The sequence below is a fragment of the Passer domesticus genome, chromosome 3, assembly GCF_036417665.1.
Source record: "Passer domesticus isolate bPasDom1 chromosome 3, bPasDom1.hap1, whole genome shotgun sequence".
Classification (NCBI taxonomy): domain Eukaryota; kingdom Metazoa; phylum Chordata; class Aves; order Passeriformes; family Passeridae; genus Passer; species Passer domesticus.
In genome coordinates this window covers 43,673,064-43,698,278 of record NC_087476.1, presented here as the reverse complement: position 1 = coordinate 43,698,278, position 25,215 = coordinate 43,673,064, and the positions used below count along the sequence as shown (strand labels likewise).

Here is a 25,215-nt window from a genome sequence, read left to right as displayed (position 1 = left end):
ACATCCCCAAGCACAGAGTGTCTGGGGCTCCTGGGTGGCTACAAGGGGGTGAGCCCCCAGCCTGTCCCAACACAGAGCTGTACCCCAGCCAAGCAGAGCCTTGGCCAGCCATGCACCCTGGACCAGGAGTGCAAAGCACTCAGCTACAGCCTGTGCTGTTTGCTCTCTTGGTCAGCTTGCAGCCAACCCATGTTTGGTACTCCCTCTGCATCATGCGAAATATTCACTTTAAAGAAGCTTCTCTAGCTTTCTGTGGGGGAAATGGAGGTAAAAGGAAGGTGAGCACTACAGACGGCCTGCTTTGGGGCAGAAGCATGCTGCAGACCTGCCTACAAGCACTGGAAGTCATCAGTCCACAGAAAGCATCAGATCAGAAGCAGCACTGCCTCCATCTGTCATGAAGGGGTGAACATTGCCCACCCACCACTTCTCTTTATTCAGTCAGCCCCAGTCCCACAAACTATCTCGTTCACATCCAGTAATACCTGTTACCAGATTTCCTTCCCATCTCCAGTTCTTCACACCCCCACCTTCACTTCCATCCTGATTCTGCTCCTAATTTAGCTTTTACGTACTGATTTAGCCTTTACACACTGATTGGAATGAACCATTTCAGAGGTCACAGCTGGCTGCTTCAAGGAAATAAGGATTTTTAAACTGACAAACTTGAACTATCATTTAACAAAGAGGTGCTCTTTTTAAGAAACAGATTTGTTTTAATTCATTAATAATAGTAATAATAGTAATAATAATAAACATAAACCTGTTTCTGTGGAATCTTTTTTTCTTTGACTAAATGAGAATCTGCTTCAAGAAAATATTTCCAAGCTAAATGAAAACAGATTTATATGCCACACACAAACTGTAGTACTCTACAATGTAACAAAATATGCAAGCTTAAGCAAATTTACCACCTGCTACCATAGCAAGGGAACACGGTGGAATCCTGCTTACAACACAGCATCTCCTTATTGCAGCCGGATGTTTCACTACAGTGATTAGTGTGCATACGGTGTCACATATGAATTAATTTCCAGTACTAACACCACCTTCATACAGTTTTTCACTTACAGTCTCAACCAGAATCTGTAATTTAATAATTTTTTGCAGGTTTTTGGAAACTCTCTACTGACCTTCTTACACAGGCAAAACTGCAGGTGATAAAAGGGCATGTGACTTTTCTGTTGTTACCTGGCCTAATGAGAGCAAGCTAAAATAGCTACATTTTTGTAGCTTCATTTTGGCTGATACCTTAAAACTTACTAAGTCATCTTTCTTTTGGCACTCACTTTCTTCAAAGCATGAGGCAACCTTTCCTAAATCTGTTGTATATACCACATATACGTATACAACACGTGTATACAACAGATTTATACTTAGTTTTTCCTCTTGACAATTAAAGTCAATTTTCTATAAAATGCATCTTGACTTTACACTGGTGTAAAGACTTATTCTGACAATTTCAAAAGCTTTCAGATTTGACTAATTTGTATTTTATCCAAGAATTAAGCAAGAAATTTGGGTCATGAAGAAAATTTATACATGACATCTTAGATTTATTACCATATACTTCCAAAGATTTTATGGATAGCTATCACCTGAAGTATCTCTTAGACATTCATGTTCTCCTGGCAGTAGGAAACACTTCAACCACTACTTAGAAACAAAACCAACATGCTTTTTTGCTGGCTTCTTACTCAAATCAGCAGCTAGAAACAGATGAGGAACACAAACCTCAACGGTCCCTTAAAAAAAAAGCCACCAATAATCCAGTTTTCTGAAATCCTCTGAACTCAACTTTCTACAAAAAGTGTTTTCTGATGAGTTCTTATTTTGAAAAGGAGGGGGGCAGTGCAGGCTAAACCCTAGAAAGCAAAGCAGAAGTAATAATCTCTTTATGGCAGTTCATGGTAAGGAAGTGACTCAGCTGAGGAAAATTACAGAGTCCATTTGGAGACACTGATTCCAAGAGCACCAGGGTCTGCAGCCAGGAACCTGCACAGCTGCACTGCCAGAAATTTCAACCTTCACAAACACATAAGCCTGAAAAACACTATTTGCAGTAATTCTAAACAGTTTTGTCTACCTCTACTGCATTTTTTTGTTGCGAAAAGAAGATGTGAGGGAACCAAGGATATACCCTCTAGCTATTTCTCAAAAAAGACCAAACAAAAACAAAGCAGGGTTTCATCATAAGTAAATCAAATGAATTTTTAAGTAATTCAAAAATTTCATTATAACTTTCTTGAGTTTTGAGTTACCCTTCCACAAACTCAGCAAGCAGTCCACTCTGCCCCGCCAGCTATTGCACACAAAACTTGGAGGCAGTACTTAGCACATTTAGAACTAATGCCACAATTGCTAAGGGGTGAAAAACCTCCAGCACCTTGAGAGTATACACTAGAGTAGTTTTCGATCTGATTTACAGATTACTTTTAAAGAGTGGGCAAAAGATATTAAGAAAAGCAGGCTTGTGGACAGAATGCTTGAATCACCAAACATCGTGAAACAAGAGGCTAGACACATCCAATAAAAATCCTGGGGAGCAGAACTTCCAGATCAAAAAATGTGTGTGCATCACTGCTCGCTAATAATTCTCAAATAGCCAAGAATCACAATTACTATTGTAATAAAAAACTACAGTGACTTAAAGTATTATATGGCTAAGAAGGATTGCATTGAAGATTTTACTGGCAAACATAGAGAACAAAAGGAAGGTGTAGAAATGGCTCAGGCAAACAAGAAAATTATCTTAAGTCATGTCAGGCACACTATCTTTGTAGTTAACATTTTTTCTTTACTAATTAACAAGTCTTCTGTTCCTTCACTAGGATTCACGAGGTCTCACAAGTGGGTAACCAAAACCATTCTGTAAAACAGAATTGGCTCTCCAACCATGGATTATTTAACCACAGAGAGTGCTGACAAGGAAGAAGCCCAAAATGGCTGATCATACTCTACCCCATTTTATCCCAAGAATTCAAACAGGGAACAGGTCTCCAAGATGCAATAACCTTCAGGGTTGATTCTGCCCCTTCAAATGCTCTCTGATTCCCAGTGCCTGTGGCACTCCTAGGGATGCAGGCCACAGCCATTGTGGCAGCACCAGTGAAGATGCAGGACACATCCAGGACCGGCAGTGCCTCTGGGATGGTGGAGCACAGCCACCCCTGCAGCTGGCAGAGCTTCTCCAGCAGCCCAGTGAAATGGCAGGAAGGAAACAAAGCAGTGCCTGCACCCCTGGGAGCAGCCCATGGGCTGCTGCAGCCACAGCAGCTCCTCCTGCTTTCCCTTCTCTTCCCTCCATGAAAGAACACGAAATTATGGTGATAAATTGTTCAATTTCCCCTCAGGTGCAAATCAGAGCTAAAGGCTGCAAAAAGATTTTCACAGTTAGATGAAGAGTTTGTAAAGTTATAAGCTTGCAAAGGGGCTTAAATCTCATATCCTCCACTATTCAAAGAACAAAAAAACATGTGAAGGTTGCACTGAGGTTTACAGATGGCTGTCGTCTTGAGTTTAACTGTATTACAGTACTTTAATTTAGTACTTGAGTTTAACTGTATTACAGTACTTTAATTTAATTAGCATCCATATCTATAGGAGCAGTACCATAATCCACATGCTGTGAGTCAAAGCCTGGGCTGAGAGGTACCTGGAACTTTTGGTTTTGTTTTTTTTTCCTGCTAGGTGAGTTTGCATGCTGAAACAATACTCTGGCTTTTGCCTATGATACTGAAACCACTTTCATTTGCACTTTAAACAACCAAGAAGAAAATGTGATTGCTTACACAAATCCTTAAACTTGCATAATTGTTCAGATGTGGGAAGGTGTCTTCTTCTAGATAATAACATTTTTGAAATCAATGCACAGATGAAAGATGAAGTTGTCACTCTTCTAAAAACACACACTAATGAATTTTGAACTATGTCAGACTAGAACAAAGAGACAATGGTGTCTTTTCTTGTAAGTCAATTTATAATCTATAAAAGAACATGTCTTGGTCACAAATTTGTATGGGAAAGGAATTCACTTTTCAAAAACTGAAACAAGGAGAGATGCTTACAAATGAGTTTAAACATTGGAGTTAGAAAATTTTAATTTGGGAGTAATTTTTCCCTTGCACTGAGAGCACCTGCATTCTCCAACAACAGCAAGGGGTCTTCAGCAGACAACAGGCAAGTTTCAGGTTCCACAGCACTTACTATGGCTGTTTGTAAGCACTACAGCTAATTAAATGCACACAGACTGTATGAGCAGATCCTGAATTATTATCTAAAAATGTTGCACAAAAGCATTTAGAATACAAAATATGTAGTGCATTTATGCTGCAAAGGCATTATGTTTCTCCAGTAAAAAAAAAATTCTTCAGTGTTAATGTTCTCAAATAATATAAATTGCTTGCGTCAACAAACACAGTACAATTAGCTTGTTACCCTTAAACTGAGTTTAAAATAAGCAAATTGTTTGATGACTTTGATGTTTTCCACCCAAAATGTGCTGGCTAATTTTTCCATTCCAGTTCCCATTCCAATCTTTTAACTGCCTTAATCTCCTGCCCTCAGATGTTGACCTCCTAAGAACAGAGGTCATAGGTTAGCACAGACAGACCTCAAAAGATCTGGACTATCAATTCATGCCTGAAAGATTTCTCTTCCACAAAAGAACTACTAAAAAAGCAAATTCCAAAATCCAGCTCCACAGGCTGCATAAAATGTAAACTTGTTGATAAATTGCATTCATAAATATTCTAAAAAGACCGGATCTAAACAATCTGAATTAATTTCTGTAGGATACAAAAATAAACCAAAGGCATAGACATGGAATAATGACAGAACTCCAAAGATAAAAAAGGAAAGCTCTAGACAGGGGAGAATTAAGAGTCGGCATCTTTAACCACAGATATGTAAGTTTTAAATGTTTCTAATCTCTACATTTGAAAGTACCATTTTTCCACACCAGGCATTTTTAAACACGATTTGTTTTCCTGTAAGGGTGAAACTATGAGATTAGCTGACTCATGCTGCTGTAAATGAAACAGCACCAGTTAATACAAATTTTAGTGATTATTAGTGAGACAACTACCTCATTTTCTTGCAATAATCAACCACACAACAGATTCCTTGCAGCTTGTTTGGTCAATGAGCGAACAGCACTCATTAAAAAAAATGCCAGATGTTTCTTTTCTATGTATAAGACAAATGTATAAAATTGGAAAGGAGAAAGATAACTTCAGGAGGCTCCACGGAGGTAGAAACACAGAGATAATAAGAAAGAACGATTTGATAAATTATTTCTGGGACCCAAATAAAATCTGTATGTTACAATGAATGTAAAGACAAAAATTCTAGAATTTCTCACTAGTGAAGTGAGTAATGATATTCCCACATTTAATAACATAAAATCACATTGAATTATTTACCAAGTAAATTAAATCCACTCTAAGGATTATTTTTTTACTTAAAAAATTAAAGTACTTACACATTTTATGTAATTATTAAATGGAGGTATAGGCACATATTTCTAACAATTATTATTTGATGGCTAACCATTGTTCTTCAAAAAAATATATCAAAACATAAGAACTTAAAAAATTAGTCTGATAAACAGGAAAGGTGAGATTTTTCATTTACTTACTAAAAAGAAGTGATTTTTAAAAACTAGGGAGAAAGAACTTAAACACAACAAAACCTTTAAAAAGGTAAATTAATAGGCTTACATCTGAGCTACATACAACTTCTAATCCTATTGCAACTATTGATGGCTCCTTCTCATTGATGGAAGAAGTAACTCTGCATAATTCTGTAGTACAACTCATCTCAGGCAGACACACACTCACAATCGTTTTGTTTTACCTTATTAGTCTAGCATAACAAAAACGCAAAGATACTAATTTTAAACACTAGCAAATCAGAAATTGAACTTGAAACACTGAACTATTTCAGCCTTTTAGACTGGTGAGAATATATTCATTTATCATTAAAAGAAATCAAAGCATTCTGGTTAAACTTTGATGCAAAGGCCATTGCAACATTAATTGAGCAGTCTGTAGTTAGCTGTTGTTTGCAGAGCTGTCTAAAATAAATTAAATGTTTAGCATTTGAACTATCCAGCAGCTAAAAGGGTGAAGCTCCAAGTGACTTCTGTAACAGAGGCAGCCATTCAACTCAAGACCAGTAGATTTTAAATCAATTTTTGTACTTTCAGCTATTCATTGTAAAAGCTCTAGTGCCAGGAGACTCAACATCTCAAGATTATAAATTAATGGAGATCAAAGACAAGAAATTGTTTAGCTCACTCCCATATTTCATAGTGAACTTTCACAACTCTTTCCTCCTTAACTATTCCACTGCTACTGAGCAAACCCAGCTCCCTCTTCCCAATCAATAATGCCATGCTTGGTTCGCTATTCCTCCAGCCTGGCCACGGCACCTCTGCTCCCTTGTGCAGTGTTCCACTTCCTCCCTGGAACTCTCTTCATCCTCGCCCTACAGTGCAAACAAAAACTAGTCCAAATCCCCAAACTAGTGAGAGCAGTATGCAGGCTAATTTCTACAAATCCTATTATCTACCAATTCAGTATTTGAAAGAGATGGAAATAATTTACACTGCAATAACAGCCTGTGAACCCACATGTGAGTTCTCCTATACCGCCTTTTCTCATCTGCTGCATGAAATACAAATTATTGTATCCTTTTTCCTTAGCCTACTGAATTTAATGCTTGAACTCACCACTAAATCCAGCTAAATCATGAACACAAAAAATACTGATTTTGGGGCTCTCACTAAGATCTCTTTGTGCACTACAAACATTAATTACTTTGCAATGTCTCTACAAAATTGTGTGGTTTGTTTGGTCTCAGAGAGAAATGCACAGGATTCTGGAGCACAAGAAAAAAAAGCCAAAATGATTTTCCGGAGGAGCATTATTCTAAGAGCCCCATTTGAAATACCAGTGTCCTTGGAGCACATATTGTTTTATAGCACCTTTATATGCATTTAAGGCTAAGCTCAAACTGAGCAACTGTGAGGGCTGCATTTGGTGGTTCTGCAAAACAAACTCCAGATGTGTTATGTTTGTCACCTGGTAAACAAGGAACACACAGTAAGTAGAATATTACAGAAAGTGCTATTTCAGATCAACTCTCCCAGATCCACTGGAATCACCATAGCTGTGCAAGGCTGCAGAGTAGGAGTTCACATACCACCTGTGCTTCAGCTCTTGACTTGCAGTGATTTTTCAAAATGCAGGAAAATTCAGTTGAATCCCTGACTGTGTGTGTAGGGAGATTCAGGATTTTCTGTAGTCCCTGAAGAGCAGCAGAACTACCAGCATTGAAGCAACCATTTGGAGCCTGGAAAAGATCTGGGCTTCTCACATTGACACTCTTTTCAGTGGTTTGCTCTCCCTTCCTTAAATCCTTTCTCATGCACCTCCTTCCTCATCTTCCCTGTGTTTGTTTTCCTATTCCTGCTTCTTCCTAATCTTCACCCTACCTTTTATCCTTGAAATACCTTCCTATTACCCTGCCTGAGGGATTGTGGATACCACAGGAACATTTCTATTTGAGCTCCACTGTCTCTGCACTGAGCAGCTTGTCATAACCAGAAGAAGCAACTGCAAAGTCCCACTCATCTGGATGGAGGATGCCACATTGCTGTGCAGGGGTGGCTTCCACTGGTATGTTTTTCCTGAAATAAGAGTCCACGTCCTTGTGTAAATATGCCCTTACAGACTCATGACTTCTTTTAGGACACAGCCTGTGTGTCATTACCTGCTTGACAAGTGCTCCAGCACAGGTGCACTTTTGGGGGTGGGGGCTGCACAGTGGGAAGAGCAGCATCGTGCCTGCACCACCACTATGGAGATGACTACCTCCGTGACACATTCCTCTTATATAATGAGCTGCTGAGCTTCTTGGCAAAATAAGATATTGAAGTAAATTCACATTTTAAATTATTCATATTTAAGTAGGTTTGATCTTTAAGTGTCAAGGACAGAAACATGAAGCCACAGCTAATAAAAGAAACAGCTGTAGTGATTTGGAATTACATTACCACATAATCTTTATTAATTTGAAGTTAAAGGGCTCCAGAACTTTTATTCCTTCTAAAAAGCGTCAGATTCATCCACAGTGGTAAATCAGAGGCAATATTTCGGGGATATCTGATTTAGCAGTTATGCTATAATTAATTTTTCTCCAGCTTTCAAGTTTTGGCATCTTTTTCAACAGGCCAAAATACATGACAATTATTTCCATCAACAGGAATCACCATTACAATCTGTCCTCAGTGTTGTATATTTATTACATGTTTTGAGTATGTTTGCTAAGTGATGCTGGAGTGCAACATATATTAGGAAAAAAAAAAGCAAGGAAATGCAATTGTTTTCCTAAAATAGAAGATCTGGGGTTTAATTGTTTAATTATGCTGAATATTTCTGTCATAAAATACAGCACAGGCAGTCTGCACCTTTTGAAAAGGTAGCTTATCCCATGAGCAGGTCTGCTCCCAGTTCATTGACAGCTACAGCATGTCACATGAGCTGAAAGCAGCACAGTCTGTAGCCAGGATCAGTATCAACTTAAAAACCGAATTTTCACAGTCGGGAAAGTATCTTCAAATAATGCTCTCTTCCCTACTATTTTCAAAGCACAAGATTAAGTATTTACTGATTTTGCCCCTGAAAATGTATGCACTTTGTTGTTTATTTTTGCCTACTTGAATATAGTATAGTAGTAAGAAATTAAACACTGAGAAACAAATTTGAATTAAAGAAGATGCCAGTTATATCAGGAAGATTTTTTAGAAACAAAATGATTTTTGAAAATTATGTACTGAGATACTTTTAACATATACTCTACTGGATTTATGCATAATGTCTGTTAAATTGAGCAAAGTTCTCAAATCTTTTTTGCTTCTGAACTCCTTCTGGTATGTGCAATCATTAGTACAGGTAAGAATGCAGTGGGATCATTAGGTGTATCAGTGCAGGCAAAGGCCTGAATATACACTGAGAGTTTACTGTGAGAGAGAGCTCACCCCTTGATGAAAGAGAGTGGAATAGTCAGAAAACATGAGGCCTAGAGAAGACATCCGATTAAAGAAAAATATTCTGCATTCCAAAAACAGTGTATGTACTTAAGAAACCCATCTGCTGTGCAGGGACAGCTTTACTCTACATGAGGCTGCATAGAAATGACACCTTCCTACTCACTTCATCTGTTCCTGGTATGTTTTCAGAATTGAATCTACTTACTTTAGCATCAAATTTGGATTTCTTATTATAAACACTGTGAAAAATTTGGGGCCTCTCTCTTCTCAACTGCACATGCATACAAACAGATACCAAAAAACTTTTTCAGGTTCTACTCTGTTCTTAAATCAAGCTTGCAAAGATGAAAATCACACTTGGATATTGCCTGGCAGTATCATGGCTACCAGGTTCCAGGCTCTTCCCTTGGCACAGATATTTGCAGTTACTTGAAGCACATGAAAAGCCCCACCAGAAGACACATGATGGAAAGGCAGCACATATTTTTGCAAGTTTTGATGATTTGTAGGCCTAAGTGCAAAGCCCAATTCCTGCTTGCACCCAGGTGTGCAGGCTGAAACACGGCATGGTCATGCAAGCACACCAGCAATGGAGGATCTGAAAAGAGATTTTACTTTAAGTGGCCTTGTGATTAATTTGGTAGTTGCACCCAGGTGTGCAGGCTGAAACACGGCATGGTCATGCAAGCACACCAGCAATGGAGGATCTGAAAAGAGATTTTACTTTAAGTGGCCTTGTGATTAATTTGGTAGTTAAATTGTCTGAAATCAGAAAATGGACTTTCAAATGAATGAGGAACTGCTTGTATAAGCACCCAGCACATTACAGTGTGCCAGGGTACCCCAAAATATCTAACCAACCTTGGATCAAATTAAGCTTTGTAGCCTGCATCTAACTATGGCCACTTGGCTTTGCAAATCTAACCATGATTTAAAATTTTGAATGGGATTTCTTCCATGTCTTCTGAAAAACAGAACCTTATATTCAAATATTCTACATGTTGTTATTCACAACTGTAATCATTTCTACAGTTTGCTTCAACACGCAAGCACTGATCTTTCAGCTCTGCATCCTGGCTCCTGACTGTTTGAGCTACAGAATTATGGAAGAGAAATCCAGCATCTTTTGAGAAAGGCAGCTCCCAGTGCTGTACGCTGGTAGAAGCTAGCCTAGTTGTGGCCTGATGTCTTCCAAAAGATCAGATGAAATCCTGCTTCTGCTCTCACTCTGGAACACTTTCCCATAGCTCTACACCAGGCATTTCAGGAAGACTGGTTTAGTTACACCCTGTACCAGAGAAGAAATCATGACACATAGGGTGTGGTCCATAGGTTTTGAGAGCTATACACACCAAACAGTGGCAGCTGTTTTCTATTTTCTCCCTTAAGTCACTTACTTTTCTTTTTTTTTTCTTTTCATGCAAAAAATACTTGTTCTTGAAGATCTGATTCTGTTCTTAGACTGGACAGACCAAGTCCTGGAAGCACACTGTGTGTTTGTTAAGCAGGAGGGCTGGGACTGCTGAGCTCCCTTTAAACACAGACGGATGATGTAGATTTTAACAAGGGCTGTCTAATGAATATATGCAGTAACACTTTTCAGAGGCTTCTGACTTAAGACTTGGATGGGTCTGCACAAAGACGAGCAAAGATTAACCTCCTGCCCTAGAGATCCATCTCCAAGCCAGCTTTCAAGCCTCCAATCCACAGCACCAAGTGGTAGCTATTTTATAAAGTTACCTACTTTTTAACCCTACCAACAAAACCCTCTGATGTTCTGGTTTTATCTCACTCTTGGAAAACCGAAAATGTTGCTAAAACTTCCAAAGTGTTGCCAACCTGAGGGGAAAAAAAAAAGGATGAAAAACTTTGTCCCCAAGGTTTGTAGCCCTGTGAAGATAAAACCTTCTTAAAGTACCTGGAGTGTACAAAGCTCTCAAGGTGTTTTTTTGTCTTCTTTTTAATTTTTTTAAATTCAGAATTCTGCAGTTTCTGTTACAAGCACTTCATGTCAGTTTAGTGGCTTATTATGGCACAGTCAGCAAATATCAATCCTAAAACTATGTAAGGATGCATAACTCAGAGTGGTTTATCCCCATTCTAGCCCATTGTCTAAACATGCAAATTGTTAACTCTATAAAACTGCACAAATAATACCAAGCTTTGTTTGAGGATCCAAAAGGAAGTTGCATCCAGCACATTCAGTTTTAACACTTCATCTACTTGTCTTTTGCAGATTGGTTGTTGATACTGAAAGAATGCTTAAACCACTATTGCCAGAGATAGAATGCTATACCTCCCTATTTTTCACAGTCTCTCCTTAAATATGTGCCTGTGTTGGAAAGATGATAGTAGGCCAGAGGGACCTCATTTCATATGGCAATTTTCACATAAGAGAACAAAGTGATGGCTGTCTTCCCATTCTAAGTTTAAAAGGTTGTCTCAGACGATATTGGAAAGAGCAACTAAACACCCAACAAAAACATTATGATGCAGGGAAAGAGCAAACAGTCAAGAAAATGCCCTATGCTTGAAAAATAGGAAAAGCAAGAATAAAAATTGGAATGAAGAGATTCTTGTCATCTGATACCAGGTGCAAGGGAGCCAAGGAGGAGGGGTTCATGTTCTAATTGCTGAAACACCACCCTTGAGTAAGGTCCTTATGCAAGGTTGTATTTCTAAGAAACTGGTGCAAACCATGCAATTTTTGCATTACTTGTGTGTCAGCCTCCTCTTTAGAAAATGGCAGAACTGTGAATGCAATCTGCATTGAAGAGGCTGTAACAGGCTGACACCATTTTGTGCCAACTCCCTGAACTTGTTGTCCATTTCCCTGTTTGGATGACTCAGTTTGCCCGTTCCCCACTTCACCCCAGTGCTGTTCAGGACCTGCCCAAAGTGGGTCCCTGGGGCTGGCCAAGTGGATTTATCCCTTTGTTGGAGCTGTGTGTGGTGACAACCAGCCTGGCCTTGCTTACTCTCAGCAGAGGGACTGACAGGCTTTCCCCACCCATCTGCTGAGCACGGGTTTTACGTGCTTCTCCCACATTGGTACTAGCTCAGGGTTCTCCTCCCCAGCCCATACCACTCCCATTATTCACATATCTCCTTCACAAAAACCTGCTTGGTTCAAGCCATAGGAGGCTTTTCTATGAAAATTAGATTATACACTTGAGTGTGATTCAATCAGTAGAGATGGAATTGAGATAATATCAAGTTTGAAGTAAATTTGTTGTCCTAAACTAGCTCTCCTAGTCCATTTAACTTTAATTTAAATGTCCTCCATGGCATACCACCATGTGTCATCCCTTCCTGCATCACACCAGCATAGTGGCTGTTTGTGCAGATCACAAGCTTTTAAAGAAGACCTTTAAGATTTTCTTAATATAGTCTGACTTCAGATCACCCACAAAATGTCTTCAGATATTAAAACCATTTTCTGTCTGACTCAGACACAAACTAGTTTTAAGTGACAGTTCACCCAGGGAGAATTATATTATTTAATTACAACCCCTCCTTCCCTAAGTGGCTGTATTTCCACCTTGTGGGTGGTTTAGAACCATGTTCTTCTTCATTTGAAAATTATGGGTTTGGTCACATTCAAGAGTTACTGGTGAACACCATTTATAACATCTTAACACAAACCTACTTCTTTTCTAATTGTTCCTCCTTCATATTTATCTGTATTGGAAAAAAAGTTTTCAAAGTGCTGTATCCATGCTGCAGCACTCATTACTGTTTAGCCAGCTGAGCTACAAATACATGGCTGTTTCACCAGTCTTATCCCAGGGTGTAATTCAGCATCACCATTTATCCACCGGCAATGGTTCTGTGAGCTCCATCTTTTTAAGCAGCTCCCAAATCCCTTCCTCACTGCTCACTTGCAGGGCTGCACTATAAACCAAGCCAGTGAAATGTTTCATGCCAATGTCCAATCTCACAATGCAGCACTTATTTATTACATGTTTAAATCTAAACCACTTACTGACACAGGTCACCTGTACTAGAAAGTTTCCCTGCCGCAAGAGTGATGTTAGCAGAAGGTATCAGAGGACTGAAATGGCATAAATTAGAACTGAGATGAAGTTATAATCTTAATTATTTCTTCCTTGTTCTTTTCTTCTTGCTTTATTTTATTACTTCCATTTGGTGTAAAGATTTCAAAACCAAAAAAGGAAAAAAAAAAGAAAGTTGTCAAGTTCCCTATCTCCCCCAAAACACTCCACATGAAGCAAGTGCCAAGCTAAGCAAATACAGCATAACAGACACTCTGCTGAAAAAGTATCCAAGTTTGAGCTCCTAGCAGAGATATTTACAGATATTACTGGGTAATTCCTCTAGGCCCCAAAGATAACTCTAGCGTCTAGTCCTGTGAGCATCATGCTCCTTTATTAATATTGTCCCAAAGGTCTGTGGGTCAAATTATTTAAATGTACACTGCACTAAATAATATTCTCCCATCTATATAAATAATTACAACTCATGAAACAGTCCTTTACCTGGTTTCATTTTAAGTGATATAGAAACACTGGGAGTGCTTGCTCAAAAAAAAAAAAATTAGCATGATTTTTTCCTTCTTCCCTTTTTTCTCTCAATTCTAATCTGAGATGTTGGGTTAGGTTCTGATTTAATTTGTTCTACTCTAAATCACAGATGTGTCTACAAGTTACTAAGTACTTGATTAAGTGTGGTTTCAGAGTACTTTATCTTTTCTGCATCAGATCCCCATGGTCACTCCTAGAGAGCAGCACACCACACTTTTGTGTTAGTCACTTCCAAAATTGAGCAAAGCACACTGCTTTGTGGAATTCCATTTGTATGGATTGTGTTAAAAGCTCCTGCAAAGCAAGCTGCAGCTGGCTACAATGCAACTCCTCACAAATATTATCACAGCAATGTCCCCACAGCAACAATACTGCAAATTACAGGGACCCTCAGTCTACCATGGAAGCCTCACAAAATCCACCAATACTGGAAGCCTCAGTGTCATGACTTTTTTTTCCTCCCTGTCATTGCTGCTTTTCCCTTTTTTCTCCCCCCATCTTTGCTATCTCTAACTCCTCTCAGTAATTAAGAGTAAGAGAATCCATTCCAATGGGATCCAGACAAAAGGATGCACTGAGGCTGGGCCCTCACACTCTTAACATTGCTAAGATAAAAAGAGATGAACACAAGAAGCTGGAATTAGCTTTCATAAATGGAGGCAGTCCTCAGTACAAGAGCAATCTTCAAGAAACTTTTTACTAGACATGTTGGAGGTGCACCTTTTTTATTGTCTAGGCATTCAAAACTAATTTTCCTTCAAGCAAAGACACTGCTTTTCACTGAGTGATAATGTCAATGCTACTTCAAACATTTCAAATTTCAGCCTTTTTTGGCGTCTTATGACTTAAGTGTAAGAATTCTGAGACAGAAGTGGGTAGATGTTTTTGCCCACATTTTCACATTCAAATTAATTCAAATTGATTTTAAATTTTCCCTTTTTTTAAAGGCAAGTGAACATTAGAGAGTACACTGTCTCATAGATCAGCCCCCCACACTGTTTTTCAGGGTATATCTGTTCAACTTTTTCTATGCTTCAGCTATGAAAAAACATGATTGAAAGCAGAATTCACCTCATTTCATTTTAGAGATTTGTAAGGGAAGCACCTACAGGATTGGAGCTAGGATCCCTTTGTAGTCCCTGAAGAGAAACAGCAGTAAGGTAAGATTCAACCCCAACATTTTATGTGCTTCCCTAGGATGAGATGAATTCCACCTGGAAAGTACAGCTTTCCCCTGCATTTACTACACTGTATACTATAGATTGTTCAAATCCCTGCCTCTTTCAATATGCAGTCTTTCTTGACTGCCTACAACCAGCCCATTTAAATGTCAAGGTTTTTGAAGCAAGGAAGCAAGGACTGTCTTCCTTCATATACATGTGCAACAAATAGGTAAACAGGATCACACCAGCATGACTGCGGCCTTTATTTGCTGCCAAAGTATGAAACATCAAGAACAGTGGTAATGATAATACTCTAAACAGATTAGCAATTAGAATTCATGGGAAAAACCAATGATTTAAATAAGAATAATACTGAAATCCTACGGTGAAATAAAAAAACCCAACAAAACAAAACAAAGCACAAAAAATCAGGCATTGCATGCAACATGACTCTATAATCAAAAAGAAAGCTTTGTCCAGCTTACAAAGTCTCTCCTTGTTGTGGTTATGGACTCTGATCTGTTACAGCAGCAATAAATTTTGTTTATGGCACTTAGCTTTTACAAAGAAGGTGAAAGAGGGACAAATATCATGTTGTCTCCAGTCCTTAATTTAAAAAAAAATTAAAAACAGGGTGGGGGGACAAAAAAAAAAAGAGCCTTTTAACAGAGGTGAGGACAAGTGGAGCTCATCTGTAGCTAGTAAAGGTTCCTGATCCCAAATTTCTCAAACATGGGCTACATTGCCTTTCCAGGTGACCCTATCTTTCCTAAGCTACTCTTTGCTTCAGAATGTGCAAAGAAAGAGAGCCATCACCTCTCAGTCATGCCATACATTAAATACTGCAGGCAGAACGTGGCTGTTTAGATGTTCTTAGTAGGATCCTCACAAAGTATGTATTCCCCTTGGCCTCAGTCATTACAGGTCTGAGCTGGGCAACAGCATGAGGAAAAAAGGGTGAATTCACCTAAACAAATAAATAAATAAGCTAGCTTTCGAGCAGAAAGGCTGTCCTTGGTGAACTAGGTGCAGGTGGCTTTGTAGTGAAGAGGATTCAGAATTTCTTGAAGCCATCAGAAGTAGAAAATCAAGGGTAGAGTGCAGTGCAAGTCAGACTGCTGCACATGTGTAGAGAGATGTGCAGCAATCAAAAGTAACCTGAAATTTGTAAAGCATTATTACAACAGCCCCTCAGACCACCAGGAATTAAAACCTTTGGAAACACCTTATACTCTGCTCACTCACTCTTACTGTAGCACCTACATTTTTTTCTATATAAAACTTAGTTTAATGATAATGATGCAGTTTAATGATAGTTTTGATAGTCTGTTTAGCATGCACAATTCTCACCTAAACATGACATTATTTCACCTGTATTCAGACTGACCTCTCCAGTCTAATAGCAATATCTTCAAAATAATATTATATTCTTCTGCAGGCTTCCTCTAATTGAATAAAACCTTCTCAAATAAAACTAATCAGTGGGTGATTGATGTAGTTGTATAGATACAGTTTTAATAAAATTACTAAGCTACATGTAAAAGCCAAATTTGCATAGAAGGGTTTCCTTTCACAAACAAATACTGAAAACATAATTTCAAGAAAAACTTGAAAGGAAAAAGGAAAAAAAGAGGGAATAGCAAACTAAGGTAATTACCTATCTCCCTTTGGTTTTCTTTTTTGTACTGTCTTCCCTTTGGGTCGTCGTTCGCTTCCTAAACAGGGGCTCCCACCAGGGCCTGTTACCCGTATTGATTCAAGGCCTTTGGAAGATTTCTTAAAAGTAAATTCCACAGGTTCTCCTTCTTTTAGGCTTCTAAATCCTTCCATGTAAAGCTTGCTCTGTAAATAGGAAAAATATTCTTGGTTACCATTGCCTTAAAAACAGTATTTACATTTATAATTGACAGGAAAAATTACCCCATCTACAACACATAAAAGTGGAGCAACAGTTTCCTCTGCATGAGCTGTAGCAGATGATAATACAAATTATAGTCCTGGATACACTGAAAACCCCATTCAACACTAAACAAGTAAAAAGAACCTATTTTCAGTATCAGCAAAACTGAAATAACATTTTCCTTTTCCGTGTTGAATGCTACAGATGAAGCAGAAGAAATGCTGTATTCTTAAAACCCTTGAAAATTCTTAATATGTCTCAGGAAGTGAAAAGGTCTGGAAAGAGAGCAAACTAATTTATGATCAAAGTTTTAATAATTTGCATTCTTTATATCTGAGACATGGGTCTACTACTCTGAAAATGAATCAAAGATACAGCAAGCATGAGAGACATGAGGAAGGCACTCTGAACAAAGTCTGCTGACATGGGCAATTCAAATATCCCTAGTGAGCTGCTGAATTTCTGTTGACTACACCAAAAATCTACCTACCATGATTTATGTATGGATTTATATTTTCATTCATAGAAAAGGAAATTTTTATCATCAGGGCAAGTGAAATAAATGCTGATAAATATTTTAATATTACACTGCAGTAGAAAAATCTTGGACAAGCTGACGTCAACAGGAGCTTACCAGTGATTCTAATAAAATGAAAATTTTCATCACAATTCCAAACAAATGATGTACAATAGTAAGCAAGCATTCCAGGAAATATCTGATTAATCAAACTCTTAAATAAAATGATAATCAAGTAAAATGACAGGGAAGTTTTTAGGGGTGGTGGAGATAAAGTGCTTGCAGTACACTTGTATTTTAGAAATTACACAGTACATGAATTAAATCAGTGGACTCACAGAGAATATTACAAAATACCTCAATTTCCATACATTCAGAAGTCTTTCAGGAGAGTTATAACACATAGTTGCTTCCTTTGCTCATGAATTCCTCAGAGGAAAAAATGTATCCTGACTGATTCTTAATCCATTTTCTAGCATTCACTTGGCTGAACCATGGAGTCAAGAAGGAAATCTTCACTGCAGGTGCCATCCCAAATCAGTCACATGCCAAAAAAAGCCAAGTGACACACAACTTGCATCTGTTACTTGACAAGTGCAAGTAGGAACATGTACAATCAGATGGCAATCCCTGACACGGGCTCCCTGTAAGCACTCATGGGAGGTCTGCAGCACCAAGACACTGTTTTAGCAGAGCACAAGAACTGACACCTACACAGTTCATAGCACACAAAGAGCAGCTGGTTTCTTCACAACGATGCACAAAGAACAGGACCAAGAGCAAGAGCAGTTCCCCCTGAGCTGCTACAGAGCAAACTAGCTTCAGACACAGGGAGAAATTTCTCACTATGAAAGGAATTAAGTAAAGAAGCCCAAAGTAATAGTTCCCTTTGCTGGAAATAGTTGACTCATCTTACCAGGGCACTGAATAACCCTATCCAAGGCCTTGATTTCAACAAGATATTCAACCAACCAGATGAAATGAAGAGGAGCCTTCCAACCTAAGCTTTCCTGTGATTCTGATATCTTAACCCAGTGCTGGTGAGGCTGGAGAACAGGATTACAGTTCCTGGTTCTGCAGCAGAGCTACCTTGGGGCACCTGTGTCACTTAACTTCTCCCTGTTTTTCTGGAGAGGAGTGCCACTGCAAAGTCTATTTTTCACAGCACTAATAGGCTAAATTATAAATTTTAAAATAATTTGGAATATTTATTTTAATGAAATCATGTGAAAGAACATATACCTCAGATTCCTGAAACCCTGAGCTCTCAAGTGCACCCAGCACAAGACACTACTACTGCTGGTGGTCTGACTGAATGGCTCAGGTGCTTTTAATTTTTCAGTAGCCAAAAGTAACCAAGAACTCCGCTTCACTCATTAGGAAAAAGGCTGGTTTTGCTTATCCAGTTGTGCAGTTCTAGTATGGCTCTCGCACACAAATGTAACAGTGTGAAACATAAGACAAATTGCTGATTTTATAGGCTAGAGGTTGAGCACTATTTAAAAGGTAGGGGGAATAGCATGGAAAGGGCTGTGGGACAGATGAAAGAAGAAATATATAGCTGTTCCCTGAATCATTAGCTTGGCTTTTTTGAAACATTAAAACTTAAGGCATGAAAAAATAAATATGCAAATGTTCTTACTAATGCAACTGGAGGACAGCAATTGTACACAAACCAATGAAACAAACCACCCAGGTGGGCAGCATTATGTCAAGCAAGCTCTCCACTTTGAAATGCCTGTATAGCAATAAGGGGATCTTTGCCACAATGAAGAAACATCCAAGTTCAGAATGTGCCGAGAGAAGACACCACCACACCTCAACTGAAAAACAGACACTGCCTGTGGCGTGAGCCCATCTTTAGGTCTGTCCACAACTATTCAGTCTTCTATGGCCAACAGGGAAGTCTTGAAGAAAGGAAAGAACTGAACAGTGTGTATTCTGTCCTAAAATAAGCACACAGTTGAATGTTCCAAAACGAGACAATCAATACAACACAGATGGGTGCTAATCACAAGGGAACCTCAAAGGCACGAGCCCTTATTTTCCTGCAATACTCAACACAGCATGGATGCTTGTCTACTTGTTTAATTACTGCTTAATGAAGATACAGTTAAGTCTCAGTAAGAGTTATGCATTTTTTTCCTGAGTTTCACCATTATTTAAAAATGTCAGAAGGTTAATATCTGACACACATAACATTGTCTTCTACTTTACCTCAAAATAAATACTTGCTTAAACTGCAACTTAAAGCAGGGCATTATTAGTATTCTAGAATGTTTGTTTCTCATTTCACTGTTAGCAACAGAAGTTAATTTCTAAACAAAGCACTTTATTTACAAGAGATTTTTAAACTTTTGAAAGCCTAAGTAAAGCAACAATCATGCTTTCATGAATCACATGTTATGCAGGTGTACAGTTTTTGCATGTGTTTATTTCAAGCACTTTTAACAACAAAAAATGTTGAAAAAACCCACTTCAAAATGACTTGCACAGTTCTCTCCTTGAGTAGATCTCAACAACTTTTCAATGTTGGACATGGATTTGGTTCTGTCTGACTTACTGTGCAAATGTATGGCTCATGGTGAGATTCTCTGAGGGTGCAGTAACAAACAATTCAAAGCCATTGTGAAAAAATGGCATTTGGAAACCAGCAGAACAAATCTAAAACCTGAATCCCTCTTAACTTGTCTAAAGAGTTGAACAAAAAATGTCTGTAAAGTTGATAATTTAATGTTGAGAGACCTAGCTCAGTATTTTCCTCACATTACTTAAACAAATAAAACCGACACAATTAAAAGCAGGCAGAGTTTCAAGTCAGTGAACCATTTCTAGAGCCCTGAATGGGATGTATGGGCACACCGCCAACAAACAAAGAGAAAAACTTAAAAGCAACATGCTTTTCCCTGTTTCTCTCTTTCAGCTGTCAGAGACTTTACTGTTATTTTTACCAACAGTCAATACAGTGGTTTCAGACTGGAGCTTTTTTTTCCTCTTTTTAAATTTGACAATTCAACAGGACCATTTATGGTGGGGTTTTTCTGATTTTTGTGTGTTTTTGGTTTTTGTTTTGTTTTTTTTTTTTTGGGGGGGGTTGTTGTGGGTTTTTTTTTTTGTTTGTTTGTTTGTTTTTTAAAGAGATACCCTAATGTAATATCTCACACACCTCTGTTACAAGCAATGGCTTGGTCCAAAATGCTGGCAATCTCGTAGTAGTATTGGTAATAACAAAGATGAATAAAAAACACCATGATCACAAGTTCATGGAAAGCATTGCCTACTATGAAACAAAAATCAAACCTTAACAAGTATAAACTGTATTAGCAAAATGGTCCTCAAAGAAACACACCAATTCCTGGGCAGTGTCAGGGAGTGCTTACAGCTTTCACCAGGCTCTACAAAAGAAAGGAAGTTTGGAATTAAGGATCATTACAGGGGCCCTGATTGCCTCAGATATGCGTGCATTACTTTTAATAAGTGTGGAAAGTAAGTGCCTCATCACAACTTTGCCATTTCTAGTCAGGGCTGTGAACAACTGCTGTTGCAGACATTAAATCCTTTAGAGGGATGAGGGGGAAAAGTTATTTGGTGGCATTCTGCTTACCTAGTTTATTTTCTGTATCTCTCATTTCTGACCCTTTTTATCTAGTGATTGATTGATTGCTTAGTACAATGACCAGATGCCACCAGTATGCTGAGTTTCCCAAAGTAAGAAAACTGTTTTCCCTCCAAAATTATCTACAATTAAATCCAGACATGAAGGAAAGCATATTCTAAAACTCAACAACAATAAAGATTGTAAGAAAATCTCTCCAAACAACCTCTTAAGAGTTCCATCAAGAGCCACCAACACTTGAGTAAAGCAAGGGTACACAGTGAGAGGACCCAGAAGCAAAACAATTTACGCTGGATACATACTAGTGTCGTCCCTTGCATTAGACCAAAACCCATGCAGAATAGTATCAGTTGCATGATACAAGTCCTGCTATGAGGACTTTTGCTGTTGACCAAAAGTTCATTGTAGGAGGTTTGTGAAGACCATGCATTTTCGCAGGCAGAATGCTAAAGCCAACACAAAATTCACTACCCTGAACAACAGCCCCTCCAAGGGCAATGTGCAGCTCTGTGCACTAACACAGGATTTGAAGACTGGGAACTTGCAAAACACCTCAACACTGCTCCTGCTGACCCTCAAGGGCTTGTTCCTGCTCCTAGAGGCTTATCTTGCACCAAATCTGGCACTTCTTTTGGTCCTCCCCATAAGCCAATTTAACTCGCTAATCTCACAGGAAACAAACTCAGTTTAAAAAGAAGGGGGGAGGATAAGAGGAAGAGGAAACAGAGATAGATTTTTGTTTTTCCAGTGAGCTAAATCTATTCACAGAGAAGTTCAACGAGCTCTGGGGCATACACAGTGGAAACAGCAATTTTTTGAGATGAGAATGTGCTCCTCAATATTCTATATAAAAAAGCAAATTCTACAGCATTACGCTTTTTTTTTCAAACCTTAACATAAAGTAACTTTCAAAAAGCTACAAAACACTACTCGTTTTGTAGCTTTTTGATTTGCACTTTAGCTCCAAGACAAGGAAGAGCCATGTACACTACATGTATAAAGTATTTATGAGAAAGGGTGAGCTACTGCAAGTAACTTTACAGTAGGGAAAGAGCTGGTATGTAGGCAGTAACCACATGCAGCTGGTACACTGCAATTTCACACCTTTATTTACTTGGAATTTGTTTCTGTCTTGAATTTCCACCATGACCGTAGTCATGTTCATAACCTTGTTTCCATTCATCATCCTGTCGCTGTCCCCACACTGTTATTTTTCTTACTGAGAAGTGTGCAAAGGTATTTATTTAACTTTTGAACAAAAGGCTCTGTCTAATTCAAAACCACCCTCCCTATACAACAGAAGGATTTCTTCTTTCTCAATTTATGTATCTAAGAAACTTCTATCAACTGCTTTAACTTTTAAGAATTTTAAATTAATTCTATCGCAGCTTAATACTTACAGTTCTTGTTCCATCACAACTTCCAAGAAGTGATTTATTTTGATAATCTATTCCTTTTTGGCATTACCTTTTCTCAACACACTATCCCTCCCAACAAAAGGGTCTCTGCTAGAACGATTAGGTAATTTGCCACAATTCTCCTTTTCCTTTACTTGTGTTTCAAGTTGAACCTTTTCTCTATTTAAGTCTTCAGTACTTCAGCTCACCTATGTTTACTAAACAGTTCTCTTAAATTTACCACATGTATCTTAAAATAATTACAACTTTCTGTTATCTCATTTAACTTACACCAAGTAAACACAGTTCATGTTTTACCTCCATTTTTTAAACAAACATATTTTCTGTAGGGTCAGCAATTCCTTTCAAGCCCAAAATAACACAACTTCTACTCAAGAAAGCTATTGATGGTTGCATACAAAAAACCCCACGTTATTATATTATAGTATTAGACATGTTGTCTGTATATAAATCTAAGCTAGAGATCTACAACAAGTCTCTCATAATTCCTTCACAAAGTGATTTTGGCCAAACAGATTCTACTGTGTCCATGCTACTCTTTGTTTCCAAGGTGCCAACTTCACCGATAAAACCTTACCAATTTTCTGCATAATTTTAAGTATTTGTGTTCAGGCCATGAACGCAATCTGGCCACGTTCTTGCTGTCTCTGTATCTGGTTACACATCCAGCAGTGGCTGCTCTGATTTTGTACACTAATAAAAAGAGCCTGGATGTTAAACATATCTTTTGCTTTTCCTCCTCACCTAACCCTCTTTTCCTGCTTTAGTAAGTGCATTTTTGTTAGTGTAGCACCTACACAACTAGCGTTCTGCTAGTAATTTTCACCCTTTTCTCCTTTTCATTGACCATTTATGTTACTGCATATGCAATTCTCATTTACCCAGTTTTCCTTGTTCTGTGCTTTAATACCAGGCATGAAAATCAAACCAGTCTCTTCTCTCGTTTCTTAGTTTAAGTATTTTCTCATCAGTCACACTAGGCACAAGAGAGAATTGACTCACTTCAGTCAGTTTCAAAAGGGAAGTTCCTCTTTTCCCACCAAAGCCTCGCGTTGACTCAGGAAGCAAACCGTTTAGCTCTCCTTGGCAGTGCCAGGTTTCTGCTTTGTTTCTGCTCCCTGAATCAGTTCTATGCAGTCAAAAAACCCACCAGCACATCTCAAAAGAAGCCTTGTGAATGGGCAGCCATGGCAGGTAAGGCTGTCCTGCGCAGCACCTTGCCAACACTTACATCGCTTCAGTGATCTCCAGAAACCACACTATTAATCTCAGATAGTTTAATCTCACACTATTAATCCCAGACCCTCGGAAGTTCCTCCACTGAGAAGCATCTTCTCTTGATGGTCTCCTGATGGTCTAATACCTCCAAGCTCCCTCCCCACAAGCATTCCCTTGCCACCAGCTGACTGAACTGCTTTTGGGAGCCCCACAGACACCCCAGGATGGGGGCCCTTTCCTTCCTTCACTCACCACTGAGCTATTCCACCCTGAGGCAAGTGCAGTCACCCCATGCAACTGAAACCACCTCTTTCTCTGTCCCAAATACTCATCTGCTGTAATGCAGAAACCCGAAGGCTCTTTTCTACAAAGATTAGGAACAAACAAACATGACCTCTCATGCAATCAATAAAGAGGGCAGATTATCTTCTTTCTATTTTCATTAGGATGAGGCTCTTTCTTCCCCACCCCCCAATTTTTATTCTTCCAGAATATGAGGCCCTGATGTCCAGCTGACCAGACTCTCCAAGACATCCTGGTATTCAATCCATTTTAGTGACAAGTGGAAAACTTCCCAAGAGGGAAGAACACCATCATCAAGACTCTTTGGTGCACCTCTTCCCCTGACAATGTGCAATAAACTGAAAAAAAAGCTGCATACTTGTGTAGTGTCCACCTAGGCATAGTATTTTTCAAACCTCCTCTCTGTTAAAAAACCACAAACTTCCAACACAAAGGTCAAAACAAGCCACTCCTGCAGCTCATCTATTACACGAAGAAAGGAGGTATCATACAGAATCCTAGACATTTTCTCTTTCTCTTCTGAGAGGAAGAAAAATAAAAAAAGGAAGGAAGAAAACCAGAGTGGGCCACCAGAAAATCCATTAATACCACCAAGTCCACTGCTCTAATTTCTTCCAGAATGGATAGAAATACAGTGAAACCTGCAAGATGGATTTGGCTAAGAGGTCTCCCATCAGGTATGTCTCCTGCTAGTAGTGAGGACAGAACACAGCATGGCTATACTTGACTCATTTTATAAACCACGCTGAATATACTGAAACACAATTCTCTTCTAGCAGATCTAAAAATTAGCCAAGTTCAGTGTACATCATTCCACAGAGGTGGAAATCAAAAGCACAGGAAGGCGCAATGTACAAGTCACAGTCTGCTGCATTTTTCAAGTACTGAAAATGTACTGTGGTAGAAAGCAGAGAGTCAATGGTAGAGTTATGTCACCTAAACCACAGTTTCCTGCAGATATACTACACCTTTCTGGTGTCATTAACCATGTTTCCAGAAACAACTACAGCACCTCTATTTTCCATGCCTGCCCTATGATGTCTGTGACCTTAATTTCTGGGCTCTTCTACATACCCCCACGCACAAGAATGACAACCCCCATCTCAAGAGATGTTTAAGCTATATAAAGGTTTTTTATCTACCTCCCTCACCACCTCCCACCACCCCAAGACACTGCATATAATTAAAAATAAATTAGGCCCAGATTGTGATCTGCTAATTCAGATGTAGCAGGATGTCTCTCTGCACATGCACCTTTCCCTTCCTCTCCATAAAAGTGGCCTGAGAGAGATGTTTTCTTTCTGTAGACCCTTAACATCCATCTCTGAGGAAGCTGTTCTTAACTTTTAATTTGTATGCTAGCCGCAAAATGGTACCAGGAAAATTCTGAGAAAGCAGTTCATCCACGGTTTTGTAACCCCACACATGAGAAAATTAAGTGGTTCACACTTCACTGGTAAACAGAAGAATGGCTAACACTG

The 25,215-nt window shown here is 38.8% G+C and overlaps 1 protein-coding gene across 3 annotated transcripts in view; it reads right to left on the bottom strand.

Annotated features, from left to right (window-relative positions):
- The window catches only part of LIN28B (lin-28 homolog B), a 99,656-nt gene that overhangs the window by 25,960 nt on the left and 48,481 nt on the right, over positions 1-25,215 (bottom strand). For all 3 annotated transcript variants that reach the window (XM_064412806.1, XM_064412807.1, XM_064412808.1), the window contains one exon: positions 16,420-16,604. In XM_064412806.1, the coding sequence (XP_064268876.1) occupies positions 16,420-16,604 (185 nt within the window). The remainder of the gene's footprint in view (positions 1-16,419; positions 16,605-25,215) is intronic.